The sequence below is a fragment of the Neomonachus schauinslandi genome, chromosome 6 (genome assembly GCF_002201575.2).
Source record: "Neomonachus schauinslandi chromosome 6, ASM220157v2, whole genome shotgun sequence".
Classification (NCBI taxonomy): domain Eukaryota; kingdom Metazoa; phylum Chordata; class Mammalia; order Carnivora; family Phocidae; genus Neomonachus; species Neomonachus schauinslandi.
Window position 1 is genome coordinate 58924711 of NC_058408.1, and position 24151 is coordinate 58948861.

The following is a 24151-nucleotide window of genomic DNA, read 5'->3' on the forward strand; positions in this document are numbered from 1 at the left end:
AGATCAAGTGGATATGGCTTAGTGACTGACTGGATATTGGGAGTGAAGGCAGGTTTCTGGACAACACGACCAGATGGATGTGGATGCCATTAACAGTGATGGAGAAAGCGGGAAGGGACAGGTGAGGGAGGTGAGGTGGAGAGGTATGACTGTGTGGTGTGAGGTGAGGTCCGGAATGTGCATACCATTTGGATATATTCATTCTGTTTTGCAGCCATGGCTGATGGCCTTCAAGTCACGGTGCTTGACAAGAAGAAGGTGGCCATGCTTTTTCAGCCCACTGTGCTTCGCTGCCACTTCTCCACGTCCTCCCATCAGCCTGCAGTCGTGCAGTGGAAGTTCAAATCCTACTGCCAGGATCGCATGGGGGAGTCCTTGGGCATGTCCTCTCCCCGGGCCCAGTCTCTCAGCAAAAGAAACCTGGAATGGGACCCCTACTTGGATTGTTTAGACAGCAGGAGGACTGTTCGAGTGGTAGCTTCAAAACAGGGCTCAACCGTCACCCTGGGAGATTTCTACAGGGGCAGAGAGATCACAATTGTGCATGGTAACGGTACCTTTGCTTTGAATCCAGGAATAGAAGGGAGATTCGTTCCACTGTCCCACACACAAGGGGATGTCAGCCTCTCTGCCTTGCAACCCCTCAAGATTTTGACTTTATGGAAATAGAAGCTTCAAGAAGCCTAGCAAATTACTTAAGGGGACAGTGAGGGGAGAAAGGGTGAAGGGTGTAATATCTAGAACAGACACTGAGATGAGCTTTGGAAATGGTCTTTCTCAAACCTGACCTCTCGTCTGAGGAGCTTGTTGTCAGAACTGAAGTGAAATAGATTCTAGCCAAAGAATGTCCTCAAATACACCTTGACATCAGCCTCTATGGCCCTTTCCCAAACTCAGAAGCAGACTTCCTAAGAAGTTCCTCTGCTGGGAGAAGGGATGTAAGCATACACATTACAGAACCAGGTAGATGCCTTGGCCCAAGCCCCAGGTGGTTCTGTATCAGTTCTACCCTTTCTTCTGCTCCCTAAAGTATTAGACAAGAAAAGGGCCTACGAGTCTAACCTGATCTATTTGACCATTTGAATTTTGAAGAACTCCTGTGAAGCCAGCTCATTTCTAGGAGTCCAGAGTAATTCTGGAATGTATCTGGCTTTTGGGGGCTTCTGCAGACCTGGTTAGTTGAAAGCAGTCTTCTATTCCCAAAACTGGACCAGGACTAGACCACTTTCTGGGGACACCCTAAGTCTTTCACCTTGGGGATGCTAGTGTTTGTTACTGGGTTTTTGTTTGTGTATTTGTTCATTTGAAATAGAGCAAACATCTTGTCAACCACCATCTAGGTGGAGAAGTAGAACACGGCAGCCATTCCTTCTGGAAGGGCCCCTCTCTCACCTTCCATTGTCCAGTATTTTCCTTTCAGGGGGAAGTTTTAGGAATGGGCACTTCTTTTTATGATAACAGATGCAGATCTTCAAATTGGAAAACTCATGTGGGGAGACAGCGGACTCTATTACTGTATCATCACTACCCCTGATGACCTGGAGGGCAAAAATGAGGACTTGGCAGAGCTGCTGGTGTTGGGTAAGTGAAAACCATCAGCAGCATTTATATCTTAGACTGCTTGCACTGTTCCCTCCCCTCACTTTTCCCTGAGCATTCCAGCAGCTTGCATACGCAGGCTTTATTTCTTGTGCACAAACTGGTTTTAGAATATGCTCTTTATGAGCCGTAGCCCTATTTATTGTATCTTGTTTCTTGGAGGCCCTTTTTGGTACTGTCCTGATGTCTCTTCTGCTTTCTCAGGGTTGTTTTTTTCCCTCCTTTCCACTTGTGTACCTTTAACCCCAGTTTCTCTTTGTTCTTACACTTTACTTACCTTTTTTTGTGTGCTAAGCGTTGAAGAAAATGCCAGAGGCTTTGAAGCAGAGTAGAGACACTGAGAGATAAGAATTCATTGGTGAGTGGGGATCTCCCAAGATGTCAGGAATCTTTTTCCATTCAGTTACCTACACTTAAGATGATCATGAGGAAGGGTGGCTGTAAATTGGAGAGTTTAACAATAAAATGTGCCTGATGGAAAGAGCTATTGGAAAATCTGCTAGGGTTTAATTGGAAGGCAATGCCTTGAAACCTAAAAGCGTCTGAATCACTCTCAAAGCAAATATAACTAATCCTTATTAATATTAATTTCTTCATAAAAGAAAATTCATTATCTTCGGCTATTTGTCCTCTTTTGTGGATTGGAGGAATGTCAGTGGGAAGTGACCTTGTATGAAACTGCAAATTGAGCACATATTTCATGTTCTATAAATGTTGGTTGTACAAGAAAATTAGAATAAAAATACAGAAATTTAGAAAAGAAACTGCATTAATTGTAGGAGGAAAGGTAAACACTTGAGGCCATTTTTTAGATGAAATGACATTTTTTTGTAGTTTCCAAGAAGCCAGGTGATAACACTTTGGAGGAATGTTTAACGGTGCTTTCTTTTAAAGGCAAATGAGGTTGAAGGTTAATTTTACCCTATGTGGGAAACTCAGGGCCCAGGGAGAAAGTGGAATCAGCTATTTGGGATTTTTAGTTTTACTCTATTATGACTGTGTGCTTTTGGCAAGTCAACTGTTCTGCTGCCTTACTTTTATGGTTTATAGAATGGATAAAGGTGATTATTTATTAATAATTAACCCTTTAATTGGTAATAATTAACCCTTATTAGAGGGTTGACTTAATTCAAATACATATTCTTTGGGTCTAACATTTAAAGTATAGCTGCTGTGATCTGTAGAAGAATGGGAAGTATGACAGATATACAAAAGGAGGTTAAAAAAAAAAACAAAAAAGGCTTATATTGACATTGTGAAAGAATGCAGGGAAATCAGATTTGGGATCTGCGGTGAGTCTGTAAACCAGAAGGGAATAAAAAGATAAATTTCTGCCCAATCACACAACTCTAATGGCCAAGCTTGAAGGAACAAGTGGCTCATTGAGCCTGCAATTAGCTAATTGCGGACACAATTATTTGGCCAGTGTAGCCATTTGCAGAGAGGTAATTGCCTGTGCAGGAAAAGGAGGCCAGGTAAAAACCACTTGAAATAATTTGTTCCCAATTCTGCAAAGTATAAGAAGAGCATTCTCCTGGATCAAAACATATAGTCATTTGGGGGAAGATACTATCCTTAGGACAAAGAGAGGTGGGTGAAAGAAAGGCTCAGATGAACATGGTCATCAATGATGGGAGAAAAGATGAAAAGAAATCAGTGTCACTCCAAAAAGAATGGTAAAGGAAAACTGGGGAGGCTGCAAATCAACTCATCATAGTAGAAGCAGCATCTCTGTGAGATAAGCAGGTACATGCTAGAGGTCTGCGGAGGAGAAACACATCATTCCACTGTGTTCCATATTAATTAGAAATGTTCAGAGTAGAATATATTTGCCATGTGAACTTTTTAGGGCAACACTAGTTGTGTTACTTATTTAAAGAAGTTAGTTTGAAATCTCTGAGAATTTTCTGGACACGGGAAGCACTGTATTTACTTCCCAGATGCAAAATTCTGAGTCTTCTTTGTCTTGACACCCTTTATAGAATGTTTCAAAATATTGTCACAGTTTTTAAAATTCTAATTATTTGGTTGTTATATCCTACAGGCCTAATTGTTAGGTATTCCTTTTATGTGAGACCAAAAGAACAACCTGATATCTGAGGTCAGTCTCAAGGAGATGAAGACCTCAGGGGACATATAACTGGGTCCAACAGTTTTCTAATTGCAACCTCCATGAGCCACCGATTCAGTCATTGAATTTTACATTAGGAATGGTTGGAGGAGCTCGGAAGGTTTGATCTGGTGAAGGAGGGCTTGGGAAAGGGAGCATGGGAAGTATCTCCAGTTGAAATTGTACAGAAGAGGGACTGTGGCTGGGTAGAACTAGAACCAGGAGTAGAGGTTACAAGGGGCAGGAGTCTATCTCTGTATGAAGAAATAACTGTTAACAATTGGAGACATCTGAAGATGGAATAAGCGTTCTCAGGAGTAGTGATTTCTTTGTCCCAGGAGGGTGGAAAAATCTTAGGAGTTGTTATAAATGAGACATGTATGTATAGGAAAAGATGTTTAGGTACTTTTGAGCTTCATTTCAATTTTAAAATTTTTGGATTGAAAAATTTTGATGAACATGAGGGATGTGACTACCTTGACAAGAGAATGACCTCCCAGGACTTTAGTCCTCGTGAGAGAAATAGAATGGGTTCCAGGTTGGTTACAAGAATGTACAGGGTGATGCTCATTCACAAGGAAGCCAGAGAGAATAGACTGTGGTCTTTTGCTGTAGGTCAGGGTTAAAAGGACTAATCCCACAAGAATGAAAAGAAACTATTGATGGTGGCTGGAAGGAGTTGAGCGTAGCTCTTCTTGGAGATGATCACGAAGTGGGGAACAGAAAACTGGTTGGAATTTCAGCTGGCCAGTTAGTAAGGAAAGGCGAATTAAAGGGATAACTTAGAGGCAAAGTTAAGAATTTATTTTTTTCCATCATACTCACAAAGGTGAAGATGGAAAAAGTTGACAGAACAAGACTGTGAAGTCTCTTACATGTCGGACTAAGAAATTTGGACTTCATCCTGAAGACTTTGGGGAGCCAGTAAAGAAATACTAACAGAGGAATGAAGTGAGATCTCAGGGTCAAAACAATAATTAGCAGCAGGGTAGACAATGCCAAAGGAATGCTAGAACAGAGGGATGGGCTATGGGGCTGCTGTAGCAGCATCGGTGAAAGCCTATGAGATTCTGAACCAGAGCAGTGGATAGCGACAACACAGAAACATTTCTGAGATGGAAGTGATGGATCTTGGTGACTAATGTAAAAAAAGAAATGAGAGAGAGGGATGAGTCAAAAGGACACCATGATTTCTAGCTAGCTGGGTAGCCAGCTGTTCCATCAACTAAGAGAGCATACAGGTTGGAAAGCAGGTTGGGGAGGCAGGAGAATGACTTTGGTTCTTGGCATGTTGAGTATGGGAGGCCTGTGGGACCCCAAGGTAGGGATGTCCTGCTGACAACTAGAAATGTAGGTCTGGAACCCAGGGGAGAAGCAAGGATCAGAGATAATAGATTTGAGAATCCTGAGTGATAGAGCCATGAAAGGATAGCTGAGTCACCCAGGGAGATTATATAAAATGGAAAGGGCCAAGGACAGAACCTGTCAGTCTTCTATTCTAGTTTACTTCATGTGAGTAGTAACACTGGTACTGCATATGTCCTTGTCTTGATTTCTCCCACAACATTGGAGGCTTCTCTGTAGCACTGGACCATGTGCTCTTCAGAGTAAAGGACTAATGCTCATTTGTCTTTAGATCTGTAATGCCTAGCAGAGTGGCTCATGTAAAGGGGCTGGTGTGAATGTTTTTTTAAATGATAAATGGGTAGAATCTGTAACCAATATTTTATGCCTCTTAAATGTTAGTGCTAAGGATGTATTTGTTGACTCATAAAGGGTCAGTACAATAAATGTCTACAGTCTCAAGTGAGATGACATGGTTTAATCTCACTGGTCATAATTCTTTATCTGGCTATTTAAATTATTACTGATGATAGGTCCATCAAGAACTGTGGTTGGAAGCAACAGAATTGGACTCTGGCTAACTTGCGCAGGAAAATGATTTGTTGGAAGGGTATCATAATTGAAAGGAAGGCTGGAAAATCAGTCTCTAAAAAGGATAGTATGCTAGGGTAACACTTGTGAGCTTCTGTAAACCACCCCCCCCCAATTTCAGTGACTTACTACAGGAGAAATCTGTTATTTCCTCTTGTCCTGGTCGGATATGGGTTAGGAGGCTCACCTGGGTAGCTCCCTTCCATGTGGCGGAGTAGGGCTCTAAGCTTCTCCATTGTTCAGCTCAGCTGTACTGGAGACATTTGCTCACAGCCGCTCAGAAAGGGAGAGTGAGAAAGGTCATGTGGGACCTTTTTAGGGGCCAGGTCTGGCAATGACGTGGGTCACTTCTGCTGTTATTTTGTATTTCCCCAGGAAAAAAGTAGAAATGTTTTGATGAGCACAGCACAGTCCTTGCTGCGCCAGAGATGCTCTCGGGTCTATGTAGCAAGAATTAATATCTTTAGGACTCCATAGCCAGAGAAAAAAATCATTTTAACTGTTTTTTGTTTTGTTTTGTTTTCTTCATTTTTCCACTCAAGAATTAGTCTCAGGAGAGTCCCAGTTGTCCCAGTTTGGACAGGTGTCCACTGCTTAGCCTTGGGAGGTCAAGAGCTCTTGGTGGCTAGTCCACCAAGATGTGGAGAAGAATCATTTTCCCAAAGTAAATTGGGGCACTCTTACAAAAAAAGGAAGAATGGATGTGAGATGTAAAAAAACAAAAAAACAAAAAAAACAATAGATGTCCACCAGAGTGATACCATTACTATGTCTGCTATTCATGTTAATGTACTCTGATAATAATTTGTAGTTCACAGATTTTTTTCTATAAGTACCATGTGAGGTAGGAGAGCAGGCATTATTTTCCTCATCTTCCAAATGAAGAAATTAATGTTCAGGTTTTATAACAATTACCCCTGTAAAAAAAACAGTGATGATGATCAAACCCAAATGTCTTCATTCCTAACGATACCACATGACCTGTCTATATTAAGAAGCTATAGAATGCTCTTCTGCATAAGCCTTATTTATTTATTTATTTAGAGTGCGAGCACAAGAGGAGAGGGGTAGGGGAGGAGGGGCAGAGGGAAAGGGAGAGAGAGAATCTTAAGCAGGCTCCTTGCTCAGCCAAGAACCTGATGTGGGGCTTGATCTCACGACCCTGAGATCATGACCTGAGTTGAAATCAAGAGTTGGAAGCTTAACCTACTGAGCCACCCAGGTGCCCCATAAGCCATGTTTTAAAAATTGTGGTTGCTGCTTGAGGTCATGGGTAATAATTTTTACTTGTCCCAGTTTTGCTTTAGTATTTCACTTTATTTCTTAGGGAAACTGCCTATAACCATTGACCTAGGCCCTTACTTCAAAGACATGGTTGTTTTTGCCTGGATTGCATACCTCCCCCACTGAGCATGACCCCACCCTCCTTTTCCCAGACATGTGAACCATCTACAAATCACTGTGGATGCTTCTATCAGAGGTTTCAGAAATATCTGAAGACAAGTGATTCAGAGAAATGGGAAGACAGCCACTGATTCAACATTAAACACAAAAACTATACTGAACATTCTTTAATCTCTTTTTGATGATTCAGAAGGTAAAATCATACTGAAGTTGGAAATACACTTGGTGTTTTGGGTGCTTTGAGATGACTGTGACAGGTACCTTAGAAACATTTAGACATTTGGGATCATAGAGCCATAAGAAGGGAGTGTCCAGAAATCTGCCACCCTGAGATTAGATGTTGGTCGAAGATCTGCGGCAAGGACAGGATGTTTATAACCTGGAACCATGCCACTGTTTGGATAGGAGGAAAGTTCCCTTGGGCAGCTCCAGCTGGCAGGAAAAGGACTTCACCGTTCAGGAAGGCTCAAGCAGAGAAGTTATTATTTTAAAATCTAAAAGCAGCTCGCCTTGTTCTTACTTCTTTCCATGTGCAATATGAGGGCCTGACCCCTTCTTTCTGATGTCCCATATGGTAGCTTGTTTTTTAAGGGCCTTCAAATAGAAAAATGAGGGAAAGGGCCCAAGTGGAAACATGGCTGGGTGAACACTCCTGATTCTGGACTGAGAATAGAGTAAGAGGACATGACCCAAGGGGTGTTTAGATTAAAGCTAAGGAAGGCTTTCCTAATGGTAAATAACAATTTTTAGAAATTATGGTTGGTGGGGGAAATTACAGAAATTTCCTCTCTGATGAGCTTTCAATATGGAACAGGTTCTCTTGTCTAAGATACTAGGATACCCAAGATAGCTTTCAGAGTCCTTTCTATGATTTTGAGTTTATTTAGAAGACCCACAGATTGCAGAATTAATTCTCTATCTAGGGTGATGCCTAAAATACTGCTGTTTGTTTTACTTTAATATTTTTTGTTTTAGAAAAAAAAATGATGCATGTGTATTGCGAACATTTCAAGCAGAACAGAAATGTACAAAAGAAGAAAATATCTCCTAAAATCTCTCCAGCCAGAGCCAATGACTGTATTCTTCATAACTCTTCCGATTGCAAGGGCTAGACACTTAACCTGGCTTAGAGAAATTTTTTGGCTTAGGTAACTGATAAGTCTAGGTTCAAGCATGTCTGAGTCCCAGTGTTCAGATCATATTTTAAAGAATCTCTGTCTCCTCTGTGTTAGCTTAGTTCTCAGGCAGGCTCCCCATTTGAGGCAAAGATAGCCCCCAGCAGTTCTAGACTTCCATAGTCTTTAACGCCTTCCATCACCTAGGACAAAGTGCCTTTCTCCATAGTTTCAGCAAAAGTCCTGTTGTTGGGGGCTGGCTGTGCTTTGGGAAAGGAGCATTAAGTATGCCAACAGCCCCAGTTGAACCATACGAATTGAAGGGAAAAAGGAAAAGGAGTAGCTTCCTAAAGGGAAATTGGGCAGGTTGTTTCCAAATGAAGATGGCAGGCAAGAACAAACACTGTTAATATTTTGTGGAATTCATCCATTTGTGTTTCTTTATAGGCCAAATGCAATGCTATTCCAGGAAGCCAGAAATAGGTTTGCTCCCAGCAGGTCCTTGTGAGTAGGCGCTAAGTTGGGATTGATTCTTCCCTTTGATGGCGATGCCACAGAGATACCTTTGTTTTCCTGTGTGCTTCTGTTTTCCCTTCGATCGCCTCCTGTGATTTATCCAGAGGTACTGAGGCAAGGGGTGGAGGAACAGACATACATGGATTTTTATAAAATCAAGTTATTCACAACACTGTGCCTGACATTGTTATTGTGGTCTAAAATACACCTTTCAGCCTGTTAGTATTAAGGAGCCATGAAGAATACAATCAGAAATCAGGGAATTCTTGGGAGGGCATATCTCAGAACTTGCCATTGACTTTAGGGATTTTTGACAGGTGCCTGTTTCTGAGGCTGAGCAGAAATGCTCTAGCACTCACCCCTTGTCAATGCTGCCTCAATCTGAATCCCATTGCACTCCCACCCCCGTGACATTAGTTCTGGCTGTTAAGAGAGGCTACTCATGGCCAAGCCTCCTTCCCCTCCTTCTCTTCGTCTTTGCCAGCCCCAGCCCGGTGCTGCTAACCAAGGAGATTTGCCGATTAAAAGGGCTTCAGCTCTGAGAGTTCCCATGGCAACAGCCTCCTTGGAGGTCTTTGTTGCTTGCTAAAACTTTGATCTCTCAGAGTGGCTACTGCTGTTTCTCTCCAAGATTTACAAACAGAAGAAGAGGGAAAAAGAATGGGGGAGAAGAAAGAAAAAGTTTACTCCTGGCAAGAAAGGAGAGAAGGAATTAATTACGGAGCCACACTCGCCATAAATCTGGGGTTTACTCCTTTGGAACATCTTTGGATTTGGGCTGTGCCCATATTTTCATTTGTAGACTCAATAATACCTCAGATATCTTGGCCCCATGTGAAAGACCTTAACTAGACTTGATTCCACTAGGAGGGCGGAGCCATCCTTTCTGTCTTCAGTAGACACCTGTGCCTTCACATTTCCAGAAAAGCCGAGATCACCATGCTGGCTCCCATGCAAGGAGAGAGAGAGAACTAATTAGGAGTGAGCTCTTTAGGCTTCAGCCCCATCGCCTTTTCTCCCAGTCCTCTCTCCTCATCCTGGCCTGCTCTGCCCTGAGCTTACCTAGATGCCTCTGTTTGGAAGAACTAGAAAGTTAGCCAGGCATCAACCAGAATGTGATTCTGGTTAATGAGTGTCAGTGACAACCATTCTACTGTGTAAGCAGTGGAGTGCGGGTTGTGGTTGCTCTAAAGACTTGGGATCATGCCTTTTAGTCTGTGCAAGAAGTCTCATGTCGCCTTCAGACCTCTCTACTGCATAATTGCAACCTCATGCTTTGATGGGCACCATGATAGAGTCAGTTTTGGTTCAAGTATGATTTGCATTTAAATTTTGATTTATATTTAACTCATCTTTTTTGCATACTATGTCCCTAGCACAGTGAAGATACAAAATAAATAAATGACACTATCTTGTCTTTTGGTAAAGATAAATATTATATTTCTGAAGCAATTAGAGAATACAATAAAAGATTAAGACTGTATTTGATATTAAATATCTAGGCTATTGGTTCTCAAGAAGGGGCTATTTTGCCCACCCCCCAGGAGACATTTGGCAATGTCTAGAAACATTTTTGGTTGTCACAACTTGTGGGGTGCTGTAGGGGCCAAGGAGGCTGCTAAACATTCTACGATGTACAGGACAGCCCTCCTACACCCAACAAAGAATTATTTGGCCCCAAATGTCAATAGTGCCAGTGTTGCAAAACCCAGATCTTGACCAAAGGTCCATCTGGATACTGGACAAGGTCTTCTGTGAAGAGCATGGGCTTTGGGGTCAGATATCCCTGGACTCAGTGCAGCAATATAACCTAGGGTAAGTCGATGTTGACGAGCCTCGGTTTCATTATCTGTAAAAGTGGGGAAGGGGTAATAAAGGTTACATGGAAGACCTATTGTGAGGATTAAGTGGCACATAATAAGAACTCCCACCAGTTCCCATGCCCCACATTTCATTGCTAGTGTGTCATCCTTAATCTAAGGGAACCCTCTCTAGGGAATTCTGGGTTGTGGGACTCCTGCTAGAGAGCCGATTTCCCTTTCGCCTGTTCCATAGGCAGAGGCTTTAATGAGCCATCTGTGAATTGGCAATCCTATTACTACTAGATTCACGTTTTCTCAGTGACATCTGTGTGGTGCCTTGCCAGTGGTCACCCTAATCAGCCCTGTGGGACTCTTCCTGCTAGTGGCTTTCAGGACATCCTGTCCCAGCATGCTATGTTTTGGTTACTATATTTTGGCTGCTGTTGGAAGTCCCCATTTCTCAGTGATGGCCTTCGTTAATTACAGGGTGTTTAGTGCCTAAACACAAGGATTACATCACAGGCTATTTGATGAAGTCTGGAGGGGCTTGGGGAACACCTGACTTGGATTGGGATCTGGATGGCCCGGGGAAGACTTTAGATAGGGTGACTTTGTAATTTACTGTCTGAACCAGGATACTTGGGAGTGAAAAGGGAAAACTTTTAATAATTTCTGTCAAGACAACAGGCCTAAACTTGTCCTGTCCAGTCAAACTGGTGTGGTGGTCACCCTATAAACATGACCACCTTGAAAGTTCTCCTTTGGTTTGAAGAGAACAGAACATCCGGAGAAGCGGGGTAGGGGGGCAAATTAGTGTCAGTTCATTCCTTCACCTGCTGAACTCTTGCTGCTAGCTGCTATTTTATTCGTGGAGACCCAGGGATGTGCACATCTCCATTCACTTACTAGAAACAAGCAGAGGCGCCCAGCAAAGAGATGGCGGGGGGGGGGGGGTGGGGGGTTGCCTTAATGATCGTTCCCTGAAATTTTTGCACCAAGATGTCAGGAGGGTGAAGGCTGTCCATTTAGCTCTTCACGACCCTGGGTTAAGAGAACAAACGAGGTCTTGAAGGCGCTCTTTGCCTTCCCTAATCCCCAGCCACCCAGTCCCGCGCCGCGCTGCACCAGCTCTCCCCTCCACCCCCCTGCTCCCTCTCAGCCTTCATCCCGCCTCACTATTTTTGCTTCACTTGTTGCTCATCACTGTGGGAGGAAACTCGGCCTTCAATTAGAGCGCATTCCTGAAGCCTGCGGTTGCCGTGGTTACCCGGGCGCGAGCTGGAGCAGCTGGGTCAGCCCGCCAGCTTCATTGTAGTCTCTGGCCTGGGCGCGGGAGGGACAGGCCCGCAGAGGGGAGGCACCGGGGGCCGCGGGAGAGTGGGTGTCACCGAGAAATCGGCTCAGCCCTGGAAAGAAAGAATTGCGGCCCTTGAAAGCCGGCCAGGAAACAGTCATTCCATTTTTCTCCACAGCCAGCTGCCGCCATTCAAGTGTGCACGTTCGCGTTCCCACGCGGGCGGTGCCCGGACTTTGGTCTGGGAAATGCCCCCTGGTGGAAGCCCCTCACACGGAGAGAGGCTGGGAGGCTGGCCGGGGAGGAGAGGGCAGGGACTCTGCAGTCAAATGCTCTACCCCTGAGCTATACCCCCGAGGGCAGGGACTCTGACGGTCCGAGACCTACCAGCAGTGTCCCCCTCCATGGCTGCCTCCGACCACCAGGGCTTTTTGGGTTAAGTAGCCATTCTTGGTATCTTTGTGTTTCAGTTGCCCGTGCCAGTCGGTTGGATGGAGCGCGGTGAGCTCAGGAAATCACACTGGGCACCAAGAAAGTCCCATTTCTTCCTTCCATTAAATCCCACCTTCCTCCATGCCATTTTGGAGTCAAATCTAGCTGTCTTCTGCATTTCATCTCAGGCCAAGTTGTACATGTTCTATGACTAATAATACTTGGCATCTATTCTCTCTCTGGGGGCAAGGAGTCGGTTCACTACAGCACTTTGCAAAGGCAGAGTACTTTGCAATCATTTCTGTTATTATTAGTTTGTAGCAGCATGGTGAATGTCTTTGAATTAGCTCATACTGTGTTAGGATGTATTCAGTAATCATTTTCTGGTCACAACTTTAAAAGCTACTGAAAATTTCAACCATCTCTAACATTTCGTACGTCCAAAAATTATACTTTAATTATATAAGTAGAGCAATAAAGCCGCAAATATAAATTTCAGAGTTGCTCTCTGCAAATATTAGGAAACTAGAAAGCTGTTGCTGCACATTTCTAAATTAAGGAGAAGCAAAGCTTGATGGGGAATGAGATATTGGGAAAAAATACTGGAATGGGGGTGAGTAGACCCAGGTTCTACTCCTGGTTCGATTATTAGCTATGTGACTTAGAGTAAAGTCCTTAATCTCTCTGAGCCTCAGATTCCGGAAAACATGGAGTGGGTTATGGATCAGATGACCTCAGATTCTTTCTAGCTATAAAATCTAATTCTGATATTCTATGTGAATAGAAGTCGTCAGTGCCAGGGTGCCTGGGTGGCTCAGTTGGTTAAGTGTCCAACTCTTGATCTCAGCTCAGGTCTTGATCTCAGGGTCATGAGTTCAAGCCCTGCATTGGGCTCCATGCTAGGTGTGGATCCTACTTAAAAAAAAAAAAAAAAAAAATTAAATTAAAAAAAAAAAGTCAGTGCCTTAGGCCAAGCTTATAATCACTGCCAAAAAGCCTGAAGCATTTATTAATAGTTAATTGCAGATGGTCCAATACTAGTCATTTTGTCACTGTCAGAATTATTCACTACAATTTAAAGTGACCTAAAATGTAAAAGATATAAAAAGAAAAAAGTACATGCATGAAATGCTTAAGTCTTTATAAATATATGCAAAAGAAAGGGAAGCTATATCCACATTTGTGATGGATAATCATAAATTATATTTATTGAATGCATGGTTGCTATGGGAATATAGAATAAAAACAGGGATGTGTGTGCACTTGGGAAATTTCCAGTCTATTTGGGATTCCAAATAGCCATAGAAACAACTTTACACTTAAGGGGGCCAGAGAAAACCATCTGCTCTCCTCAAAGACTTAAGAGAGAAACATTTTGGACGGTTAGGAGCTGAGAGACCAGGGGGTGGGTACAGTACATCCCTGAAAATGGATCTAGGGCATGTTAGGAAAGCTTGGAAGTGGGATGAAGCCCAGATGTGCATTAAACAGAAGGGAGAAGAGGGGAATTGCAAGGAACTGGGGAAGAGAAGCATTCTGAACATCTGATCATCCTGAACAGAAAGGTCATTAGTATGAATATTGGCAAACCTGAGGAGGACTCCAAGGTAATACATTCAAAGAAATGAATGAAGATAACAATTCTGTCAGCAGTGGTGACATCATAAGTATGAAGGAAGTATTGTTTTTTCTCCTTTTGTGAGTTCCAGTGCCTTAAATAATTTAGTGTCTGTTGTCAGCAAGTAAGTGAATAACAGATCTAAGATCTGAAAACAAGTTTGTCCTAAATCTAGGATTTCTGTACCTTCTGTTGCACTTTGAAGGTCTGGACTAGTAATCAGAGCTTAGACTTAAGTTTTAAGAGTAGAGACAAAAACAACTTTTTTGGCTAAATTTTGTATGCGTATTGTATTTCTCTGTAATGACTGCCTTAGAAACACCATAGCCTGGTAGTGTGCAACTTGTGGGGTGGGGTGGGGTGGTGCTTCAGTCCCCCTAGATAGCAAGATGGCATTTGGTGGGTGTTGCAAGGACTAGAGGATGCTCCTGGCATTGAGCCCTGAGTCCAGGGGTGCTAAACATTCTCCAGTACGTAGAATAGTGCTTAATAAATGAATGAATGTTTCCTTCATGTTCTTTTTCCATCTGGGATAAAAAGTACTCTCATGAACGATGAACCAGAAGTCCAGCCAGAAGCTCAGCATAGCGGGCAGTGGGGATTTGCTACTGGAAACACTTCAAGGTCCCCGTTGGGTGAGATGGCCTGCTGGGGGGGCCGAGCACAGTGCACAGCCCCTCAGGGCAGCCTCCTTCCAGGGTTCTGCCAGAATGGATTTCAGAGTGTGTGTGGTAAGGACTTGAACAAAGCAGGAGACTGAGAAGTGTATTAGCTGGTTTTGTTAGTAAAGAAGGTAAGTAAATCCTGCCTTGAGGAGCCTGGCCTACCAAGAAAAGAGCATCTGAACCTTGGGGAAATGTCACTAGGACGTGGTTCATTGTAGAATGTGCAAAGATAAGGCCACAGGGAGAAGAGAAGTGGGAAAACAGGCAAGGACTGTGTTTCTGGGGAAAGGCCTCATGACCAGGTGGAAGCTGATGTCAAAAATGGAAAACAAAACAAAACTGATGATAATTGGATTTGGCAGGAGGAAAGTCCTTTGACCTTAATAAGTTTGTGAAACAGAAGCAGGTAACTACAATTGGTTCTTAGATCGACATTGTTGGACAAGCTGCACGGGCTAGACGGTGAGCCTCTCAAGCATAGCGTTCACGCCTTATTCCTCTGTGTCTCCACCTGGCACAGTCCACATTTCTTGGTTGACTGAATGATGAGTGAATGAATTGGAGACATTCCAGAAATGAGCTGGTTTTCAGGAATATGTACAAAAGAGTTCAGTTGGGGATAACTTCAATGTGTCAGTGGTAGGAAACAGCTGAAATAGGGAATTATATAGGTAAGATACAGGGTCGTTTTATTCACAATGCATGTTTCTGCCCTGATCATTCAACCCAAAGTATTGTGAATGTTTTTGGCTGCGAAGTTTGTGATGGTAATTGTACGAAGCGGGCACGTGTGTGTGTGTGTGCATGTACAAACTATTAGTATGCCTAATTTGTTTGGTCTATTCATGTGGAAATTTCTTAAAAGTAATGGATTCTGCAAGGTTTGGGGAAAACCGTTTGAGGGCTTACATAAAAACAGTATTTTCTACTGATAGTTTGAGCTGTGGTTTGAAAAGCATAGATGTGGTCTTCTATTTGCAGGGTTTGTTTTCTATCCTTTCCTCAGACATTAAAGTGACTTGTAATTGCCCCTCTTAAACTGAATCCTGGAAGAATAGCAATGATTCACAAGTGTTGGCAAAGTGCTACTGAAATCTGCAAAGTATTTACTGGAATTGTTTGGACTTTCTAAGATCAGACCTTCAGTGGATATGATAGAATAGGAAGAAAAGATAGAGCATTTCTAGCTGGCAACAGCATTTCGTAGGAATTGTTAGTCAAGAAGCTGGAAGCAAAGTGATTTTCAGAAATACACGATTCCAGCATAAATCTACTTTTAAAAATGCCTTTAGTCCCAGAAAAATATAAATTGTGGTATAAAAGCCAGAGAGATTTGTGCACTCTCTGCTGTTGACATGATAGGGTCGTATTGTCTGCTATCCCCAAACTCCTACTATGTCTTGAATTCTGAAGACATTAAATTTCACCCACTGTATGGCAAGATTCTGTCACCCATCCTGGGGCGAGCACTACACAGGTGCATTATGGGAAGAGTTCATCTTTCCGACTGATGCTTCAGGAAGAATGAGAAGCTTGAGGTATGTCTTTCTGTTGGAGTGACAAGCTTTGTGAATCTCCTGTCTGTATTTTTGATACCACCATATCCTTAAGCTTTTAAATTACAAATGTAAAAATATAACCTAGAAATGAATCCCTTCATTGTTCTTCCATGATGCCCATTCCAGCTCCCCAGAAATAAGAAGGGCGAACAGTTTGGTGTGTAATACTCTTGCTTTCAGATTTTAATTTGAACGTAGGTTCCCAGAGCTCCTATTCACCGACGTTCTGTGTGTAGAAACAATGTCAGAAGACCAACAAGGTAATCTAAACAGCCTGTGGGGAAACCCAGCTTTTGTGTTTTACGTGCTCATAAATATATTGGTTTGTATATACCCATCGGTGGTTGCAAGTATGTGATCTCTGGGCTCTATACAGCCCCAAAATATATTTTGTATGGCTTGTCCAGTGTGTTAAAAAAGTCTATGAATCTGTTGCCAACATTTGAAAATCAGGATATTTCACACAAAAGTCTGTGTCTGGCTAATCTTGAAAAATAGGAAGACCTGCAGCTATGGAGACACATTCCTGTGGGGCAGCAGTTGGCTAGAGGTGAGTAGTAGCAACCCTTCTAGACACATAATCTGCCATTCGCTTCACCCCCAAATGCTCCCTGTTGGATTACATTTGGCTAGCTGCATTTACTTGCATTACCTGTTGTCCCTATAAACATCAGAGCTGGGTTTGCAACTCTAATCGTTAAGTATCAGATTTGAGAGCCAAAAATATTATAGATAGGGGGACCATATACTTAATTGTCCAAAAGAGGACACCTTGAGGGTAAAAAGTAGTGCTATTAAGATTTACACCAGGACAGTGGGCACACACTAGGACATGTGATCTCCGTCTTTACAGATCACTTTTTTCAATCACTTCTTCATTTGACTAATGAGAAAATTGAGACCTAGAAAGAGGATTGCCTATGGTAGTCACCAAGTAAACTAATGACAAAGCTGACTCCCAGTACCCTGACTCCCAGTCCACTGCTTTCTCCAGTATAATGTCATCTATAGAACATATATGAGCTCCATATTTTCCTTGAGCATATGGATTTCTTTCTTTTTTCTTTTTTTAAAGGTTTTATTTATTTATTTGACAAAGAGAGCAAGAGAGCACAGGCAGGGGGAGCAGCAGAGGGAGAGCGAGAAGCAGGTTCCCCACTGAGCAGGGAGCCCAATGTGGGGCTCGATCCCAGGACTCTGGGATCATGACCTGAGCCGAAGGCAGACACTCAACCATCTGAGCCACCCAGGTGCCCAAATATATGGATTTTTTAATAGTTAATAATTATCACACGGCTAATTCCCTGTGAGGGTGTACAAATCTGTAGTTTATATCATCCATAATATTTCTATTATGAATGTAGTTAATTACAGGCTATCGCACATCTAGAGATGTTTAAAACATTGGTAGGCTTGAGAGCTCAAGAGTAGACACAAGAAAAGCCTTTTCATTTCACTAGATACAATAAGAGATACATTCAGAAGTGCTAATTGTCTGAATTTTTAAAAAATCACCATTAAGTAAGTATCCGATAACTAGCTTGCTAAAATGCTGTATATTGACTTCTTGATCACTGGCTATTGGCTGGTAGTTAATATTAATTATTATGTCTTTAAGAGATGGCCAACATCCCAAATTCCCCAATCCTTGACCAGTTGTTTCCTTGTTGAGTTTCCAGGAGATACTTGTACACAGAACACTCCAGATGAGACCAATGCATGCGCTTAATCACTTGCTCAGACTCTGGTCCCAAATCCCTGTCTGCTATTCTATCCTAGGAACTGGATTAGACCATATGTGAGTCTCAGAGGCACGTCTTAGCATTTCATGAAGGCTTAGGCTAAAGGCTAGCCTGAGAATTCTCATTCAGGATGCCTTTTTCTAATGTTCCACTTGGCTCCTGTATGTTCGTCCAAGAGACCTTGCAAACAGCAGACCATCCTTAGCATGTTAGCTGCACAAGATAGAAGACAGAGAGAAAGAAGCCCTTCTTGCCAAAACCTAAAACAGAGCTAGCCTAAGTCACTCATTCTATAACTTCCTTGACCTTGGAATGTATTGTGGTCCCAATTAATTTTTCAAATGAGGGACCATTACCCACGCAGGACATGGGACCAGGGCACATTTTACCATATTGGCTTTGCATGGTTAGGGAGAGCCAAGAAAAAGTAAATGTCCTGGAGCAGCTGCTTTTTCTTTGACTTTTATCAGAGCTTCTTTTCTATGGAGTGGTTTGATAGAGGAGGGGACCAGTGACCAATCATGACCAACCTTTAGATTCAAAATACAAACCACACAAGTGGGTAACTTTTTTCCTAATGCACCTCAACGAACTAAATGAGCCAAATCCATATGCATGAAACAGACCCGTCAAACTGTGTATTCAGTACTGACACGTGGCTACTGAGCCTTTGAAGTGTTAATATTTTGGCTACATTAGTATGAGTAAAACATAGTATTAAATTTCTTTCTTTTTTTTTTATACTCTTTAATGTGATTGCTAGAAAAGCTAAAATAACGTGTAGCTCACATTATCTTTCTATTGGACAGAGCTGTTCTAGGGGTGTGTGTTATGCACATAAGTGAAGTACGATTCAGTTGCATGCTTAGGTGGTACCACAGTGGCTTTTTGCCATCAGAAGTCTGAAATGAGGGCAGTTTGCTAGTTGCTTCATCAGGCAGCTTGTTTATTAGCAAGGCTTCAGTGTAGCAGAAACATCTGGGACAGGTGCAAAAGTCATATCAAGGCCTTTACATTTATCTTGATATGAGAACATGGTGAAAACATTCAGTGCTTCTTTCTATAAATCAGGCTAGCTGTTAAAAGGACTAACCTCCTCCCCCACATCTCCCACAGTCTTGGTTCCTGCGCAGCTCTTTGCCTTCCAGAGCCCCGAGGGGCACCTGTTCTGACACCAGCCCTTAAGCTCATCTGCTGTATCATGCAGAAGGCACTTGGGGTCATTCAGTGCCAGCTGTGGGTCCCATATGGAAAAGCCATGCCACATACATATGTATGGAGTATTTCAGAAACCAGAAGGAGTGTAGAAGAGCGTGTAAGTCATCTAGCTTTATCTTTTCCTTGCCTTTGAAAATTTTAATCATTGAAACATCTTTAGGCTATAAATAGAATCATGTAGTGAGACAGTTTTGGGTTAAAACCAAATATGTACTTGTGTTTTGATATGGACATAGGACTGTGTATGGATGTATGAAAATGTAGGTTGCACGGTTAGATACAGATGGGTTTGACTTTCCGATAAAATGTGTGGAGAAGAATGTATAAATGAATGGAGATGCTGTATGTCAGTCTGCTCAAGCAGGGCTTTTCATATTTGAAGCAGAGATTTCCTCCTTCTATAAATAGTTGGAGAGAAAGTTCTGTTCTGCTTCCATCTGGTTTAGGTGCAAAGTTCACTTACATGGCTGCCAAAGATTGATGGAGAAAGTTTTTCTCTTGACTGAGCTCAGCCTCTGTGACTTGTCTCTCCTACCACAAAGAGCCTGGGTCCATGGCCGTGGGTAGGGTTGGTGCCAACCGGAGCCAGCCTTGAAGTAGTATTTTCCTTTGGAGTAACCTCTTTCCTTCTTCTTTTCCTTCCACCTCTTCTAGGCAGGACAGGGCTGCTTGCTGATCTCTTGCCCAGTTTTGCTGTGGAGATTATGCCAGGTATTCAGTCATTTAACTCTTTATTTGCTTAATTTGCTGTCACTCCATCTGTCTTGCTTCTGCCTTAGTCACTAATTGCTCCTCTAATTTATTTGCACATTTGTCTGTATGTTTCTGTGGTCCTTTCCAGGATGAACTAAGCCCAGTGGAAAAGACTTTAGATTGTATTTCTTCTGTTACTAGGCCCTAAAAGAATAATGATAATTAAAATAGGGCTGCAGTGGGGACCCGGTACTTCAGTGTCAGGCCTGGCAGGCTCTTTGGCAATCTCCATAACCATTCAGTATCTCAATTGTATCTAGACAGCTATAAGTATCCCTAACAGAGTTATTATTTATCTGCATTTCCTTATTCCCTAAATTATATGTTTACCCATTCATTAGTGTACAATCATGTTACTCTGAATTGCCTTTTATAACTTTATCAAAACATTTTTTCAAGCCTTATGAAAGTAATGCACCCCTCCTCCCTTGAAAAGTACACATTTACAGACCTACATTGCTTTGTATGCAATTTCAGGAGCTTCTTGGGCCCCCTAAGTCCCTGGGATCCATAGACCATATGTCAAGGAAACCCCAAATGCACACCTCTGTCATTTTATGTAGCTTAAGTTGAGTGCACCAGCCTAGACAAGCCAACCTCAGTTCGGGGCAGCCCCAGAGTCCGTAATGGAAGGAGGTTCAGAGAGAAACAAGAGTGAACTATGGGAAAGGACATATGCAAACTCAGGGAATAGGAAAGACTATGATTCAGTCTTGCTTTAGAGGGCTTCTGCCAAAGGGTTAAGAGCTGTATAATAGTTGGGAGCAACAGAGAGATACAAAATATTCCTGGCCATTGGTGTTGACTTCATTCAGGTTTTAAAACATCCGAAGTCTTTACAGTTGAGATTAATTATTCTTCCATGAATTCTCCTGTTTTGCCAGTAGCTGGCCAACCCAAATATGGACAGTCTTCACACTGATGTTGATCCCAAGGACACAAACAGATACCTCTTTGTGATTCCCCCTTATCCAGAGTTCTGTCAGTTTGTACCCATTTGTTCATCTCACACACAAACACACACACAATGTTACAAAGCATTGCTTCAAACTAGATATGTCCCAGTCCCAAGAAAGAGTTACTGTATTTTTCATATCTGGTCCTTGCCCCTTGACTGTCCCTCCCTTTTGACTCCCAAGAATCCTTTCATGGATAGCATTCTTTTGTTTCTCCGAGGTAGCCTGCCAGTCTGTATCCTTGACTGCCCGACCCTCTTGTAGCCACCGAGGCATGCCATGGTTCTGTTCCTCGGGGCTCATATCTGTCTCAGGCTACGTAATGTTATTGTGTTGTAGCTGAGGACCAGGACAAAGCCCTCAGCTATCTACTGTCCTCAGCAGGAATGCTCTCCAGACCATTCTCACCAGGTGCAAGACCTTCTCATTTCCTTACTGAAGAGATGGTGACCTGGTTAATTTGAATGTATTTCAGATGGATGAGTGAGGAGGGACATTCAGGAAACATAAATTGTTTGTTTTCTTCCTGAGGAAATTATGTTCTAAACAAAGGTCAGATAATTTTAACATTAACATAAAGCCCTTTATATTACAAAAATACCATATTTTCAAGCTCCAACTGAATGTCCATTTAATTGAAGGAAGATTTAATAACCAAAATTCAAGCAAAACATTATGTACTTGAAGTTCACTGTGAAGGGACTTCTGGTAGGTGGCTTTCAATCAGAACGAATCACTTTAATCTTTGGGCTTTGAAATCCTGGCTCACTCCAGTCTGTCCCAGGCCTCTAGGGGGAAGCTGGGTCCTATAGCCAAGTCCCGAAAACATGACGTAAAGTCACTCGAGGGTCACAGTCATTTTTATGTAAGCCAAATGGAATTTGTTTCCTTTCTCGAATCTTGTGGATGAGCACATGAGGTAGAATTTGTGTTCGGCCTCTGGAAGAGGTGTGAAAAGAGCAGAAGGTAACAAACAGCCGGTGAGGTTGTCAGAGCCCTGAGCCGTCTGAGCCGGCTATGCTGGCTGTTTAGCATGGTCACCCCGAGTGCCATCAAACCAAGCCACTCCTGGGGTCTGCAGACAGCATATTCTCTCCCTGAGTCTGTGTCCAGTTTTCTCTAGCCCAGGTTTGTTCCACAGATAAAAGCAAAAGGTTTGGATCTCAGCCTTGATGCTGAGTACAGGAAAGGTGTTATGGAGGCGGGGGGGGGTGTTTGGTCAGCAGGGAAGGTCGATAAATACGTAGGGGACCCGGACCACCTGAATATGTTCTGATTTAGACCATGTGACATGGCGAACTTTTTCTCAGGACCCCCATTGTTATGGGTAAGAATAACCTGACCACAAACATATTCGCAGAACCCAGCACTTCATAGCTCAGCCAGCAAGATTCCTCCTCTCCCCAGCCAGGAGTGTTTCTGCTCTGGCCCCATACTCGTTCTGACACTACAGTTGATGTGGTAAACCCTTTCCCCAGGAGGGGGCCCTGAAACTCCCCCACCACCTTGTGCTGGTCATTCCATGTGCTCAGTATGACCCTAGGCAACCTTCTTTCCTCTTCTCCATACCCCCGCCGTGTTGAGTCACTTCTCACTCTCGAGCTCCTCCTGAGCTGGGGGGGCTCTGTGCCCTGTCATGAGATGCTTACTGCCCCAGGTCCCCCGCCCCACTGCTCTGACAGGAGACAGCGATGAGTGTGGGCCTGTCCTGGCGGTGGGCCACCTCAAGCGTGGGTTTCTCTGTGCGTCCTTCCAGAGTGGGTGTTTGTTGGCCTGGTGATCCTGGGAGTCTTCCTCTTCTTCGTCCTGGTGGGGATCTGCTGGTGCCAGTGCTGTCCGCACAGCTGCTGTTGCTACGTCCGCTGCCCGTGTTGTCCACATTCCTGCTGCTGCCCTCAGGCCTGTGAGTAAAGTGGCCCGTGCGGGAGACACAGTGATCACAGGGGAGGTCACCTCTCCATCAGACAGCTGTGTGCCCTGAGCCCCTTCTCCACCTCCTGTCCTTCCACCGTAAAAGTTGGTTGTTCCAGGCTCACCGCTCTGCTGGGGGCCCCTGGCTCCCCGAGATGGCCATTCTTGTTTGCCTTCTCGCCTGCATGCACTTCTCCCTACTTTTTACCCACACCACTCACCCCTGCATTTGCATTTCTCATCGGCACTGCTGATGAAAGGAAGGGCAGGTTCCAGATGGTCAGGTTGTGGGTAATGCTTTTGCCCCCTCTGCAGGCCTGCAGGCTGGAGGAAACCTTCCCCGCTCGGGCCTCTCAAACGCAGAGAACTCCTCTTTTTACAAGCAGAGTGTGCAGACGGCAGCCTTGGCATCCCATCCGGCCACGGATGAGTTTTGTTTATTCCCGTGACAAAATGGTCCACCGGGGGACTGGTCCTCATCTGGGGATTCACAGTGGCGCCTTACCGGCCGAGCCTGTGCAGCCACTAAGTTGGGCCCCCCTGCCAGAAACCAAATACATCCTGAAGGAGGAAGACATACATGTCTCTTCAGTGTCCTTGGGAATAAAGCAGTTTCCAGGAGGAGTCAGGTTATTTGCTCTGCCTTTGAGATCACAGAGCAGAGCCACGTGCAAGCTCATTGCCTGCCTTGCCTCTCTAGAAGAGGTGTAGGATCCTCCTGGAAGCAGCCCCGGGTGGCCTGCGGCTAGGCTTCCTCCAGAGGGACTGAGGCAGCCTACAGACAGTGTGGTTAAGAGTGGGCTGCTGGGGTCACTGCGGAGGCCGCCATGACAGCTCCTAGTGCTGCGTCATCACTCCGTTGCCGGCTGCTAAACACTGTAATTCCTTACATCGTCGCCTTTCGGTGGAGCTGGAGGAGCCCAAGGGAGCGGGGGAGAGCAGTTCTGCTGAATCAGTTCAGGCCTAGGCGAACACGCACGCACACATGCATGCGTGCATGCACACATCCAGGCGCCCCCTTAAGCGCATCCTCAGGCAGTTTTGGTGTGAGGGTTGTGGAGGGTGGGACGATAATATAATCTCTTTTGCTCTTCATCTCCCTCCACAGTGTACGAAGCAGGGAAAGCAGCAAAGGCTGGGTACCCTCCCTCTGTCTCCGGTGTCCCCGGCCCTTACTCCATCCCCTCTGTCCCCTTGGGAGGAGCCCCCTCATCTGGCATGCTGATGGACAAGCCGCATCCACCTCCCCTGGCACCAAGTGACTCCACTGGAGGAAGCCGCAGTGGTAAATGTAGTTCCAGACCGCCCGGCCCCATGCTCCTCTCTGGCTTCCACTCTGGCTCCTTACTGATAGGAACCATCAGCTCCATGATTCTTCCTTGGAAAATGATGATCTCCATTCCAGAAATGGGATCCCTCCAGCTGTATCAGATATCATCTGGAGTGCATGTCGGGCTTTCCAAGGACTGCAGGATGTAGCTGTCCCTGCTCTCTTCCCAGGCTCCTCAATAACTAAAGTGAT

General features: G+C 43.9%; 1 protein-coding gene across 1 annotated transcript in view; it reads left to right on the plus strand.

Annotated features, from left to right (window-relative positions):
• The first annotated feature begins 216 nt into the window (after window positions 1–216).
• ILDR2 (immunoglobulin like domain containing receptor 2) overlaps window positions 217–24151 on the plus strand; it is a 39068-nt gene continuing 15133 nt past the window's right edge. The window contains 5 exon segments of the mRNA XM_044916199.1: window positions 217–547; window positions 1462–1581; window positions 19664–19720; window positions 22475–22621; window positions 23738–23914. Of these exon segments, the coding sequence (XP_044772134.1) occupies window positions 217–547; window positions 1462–1581; window positions 19664–19720; window positions 22475–22621; window positions 23738–23914 (832 nt within the window).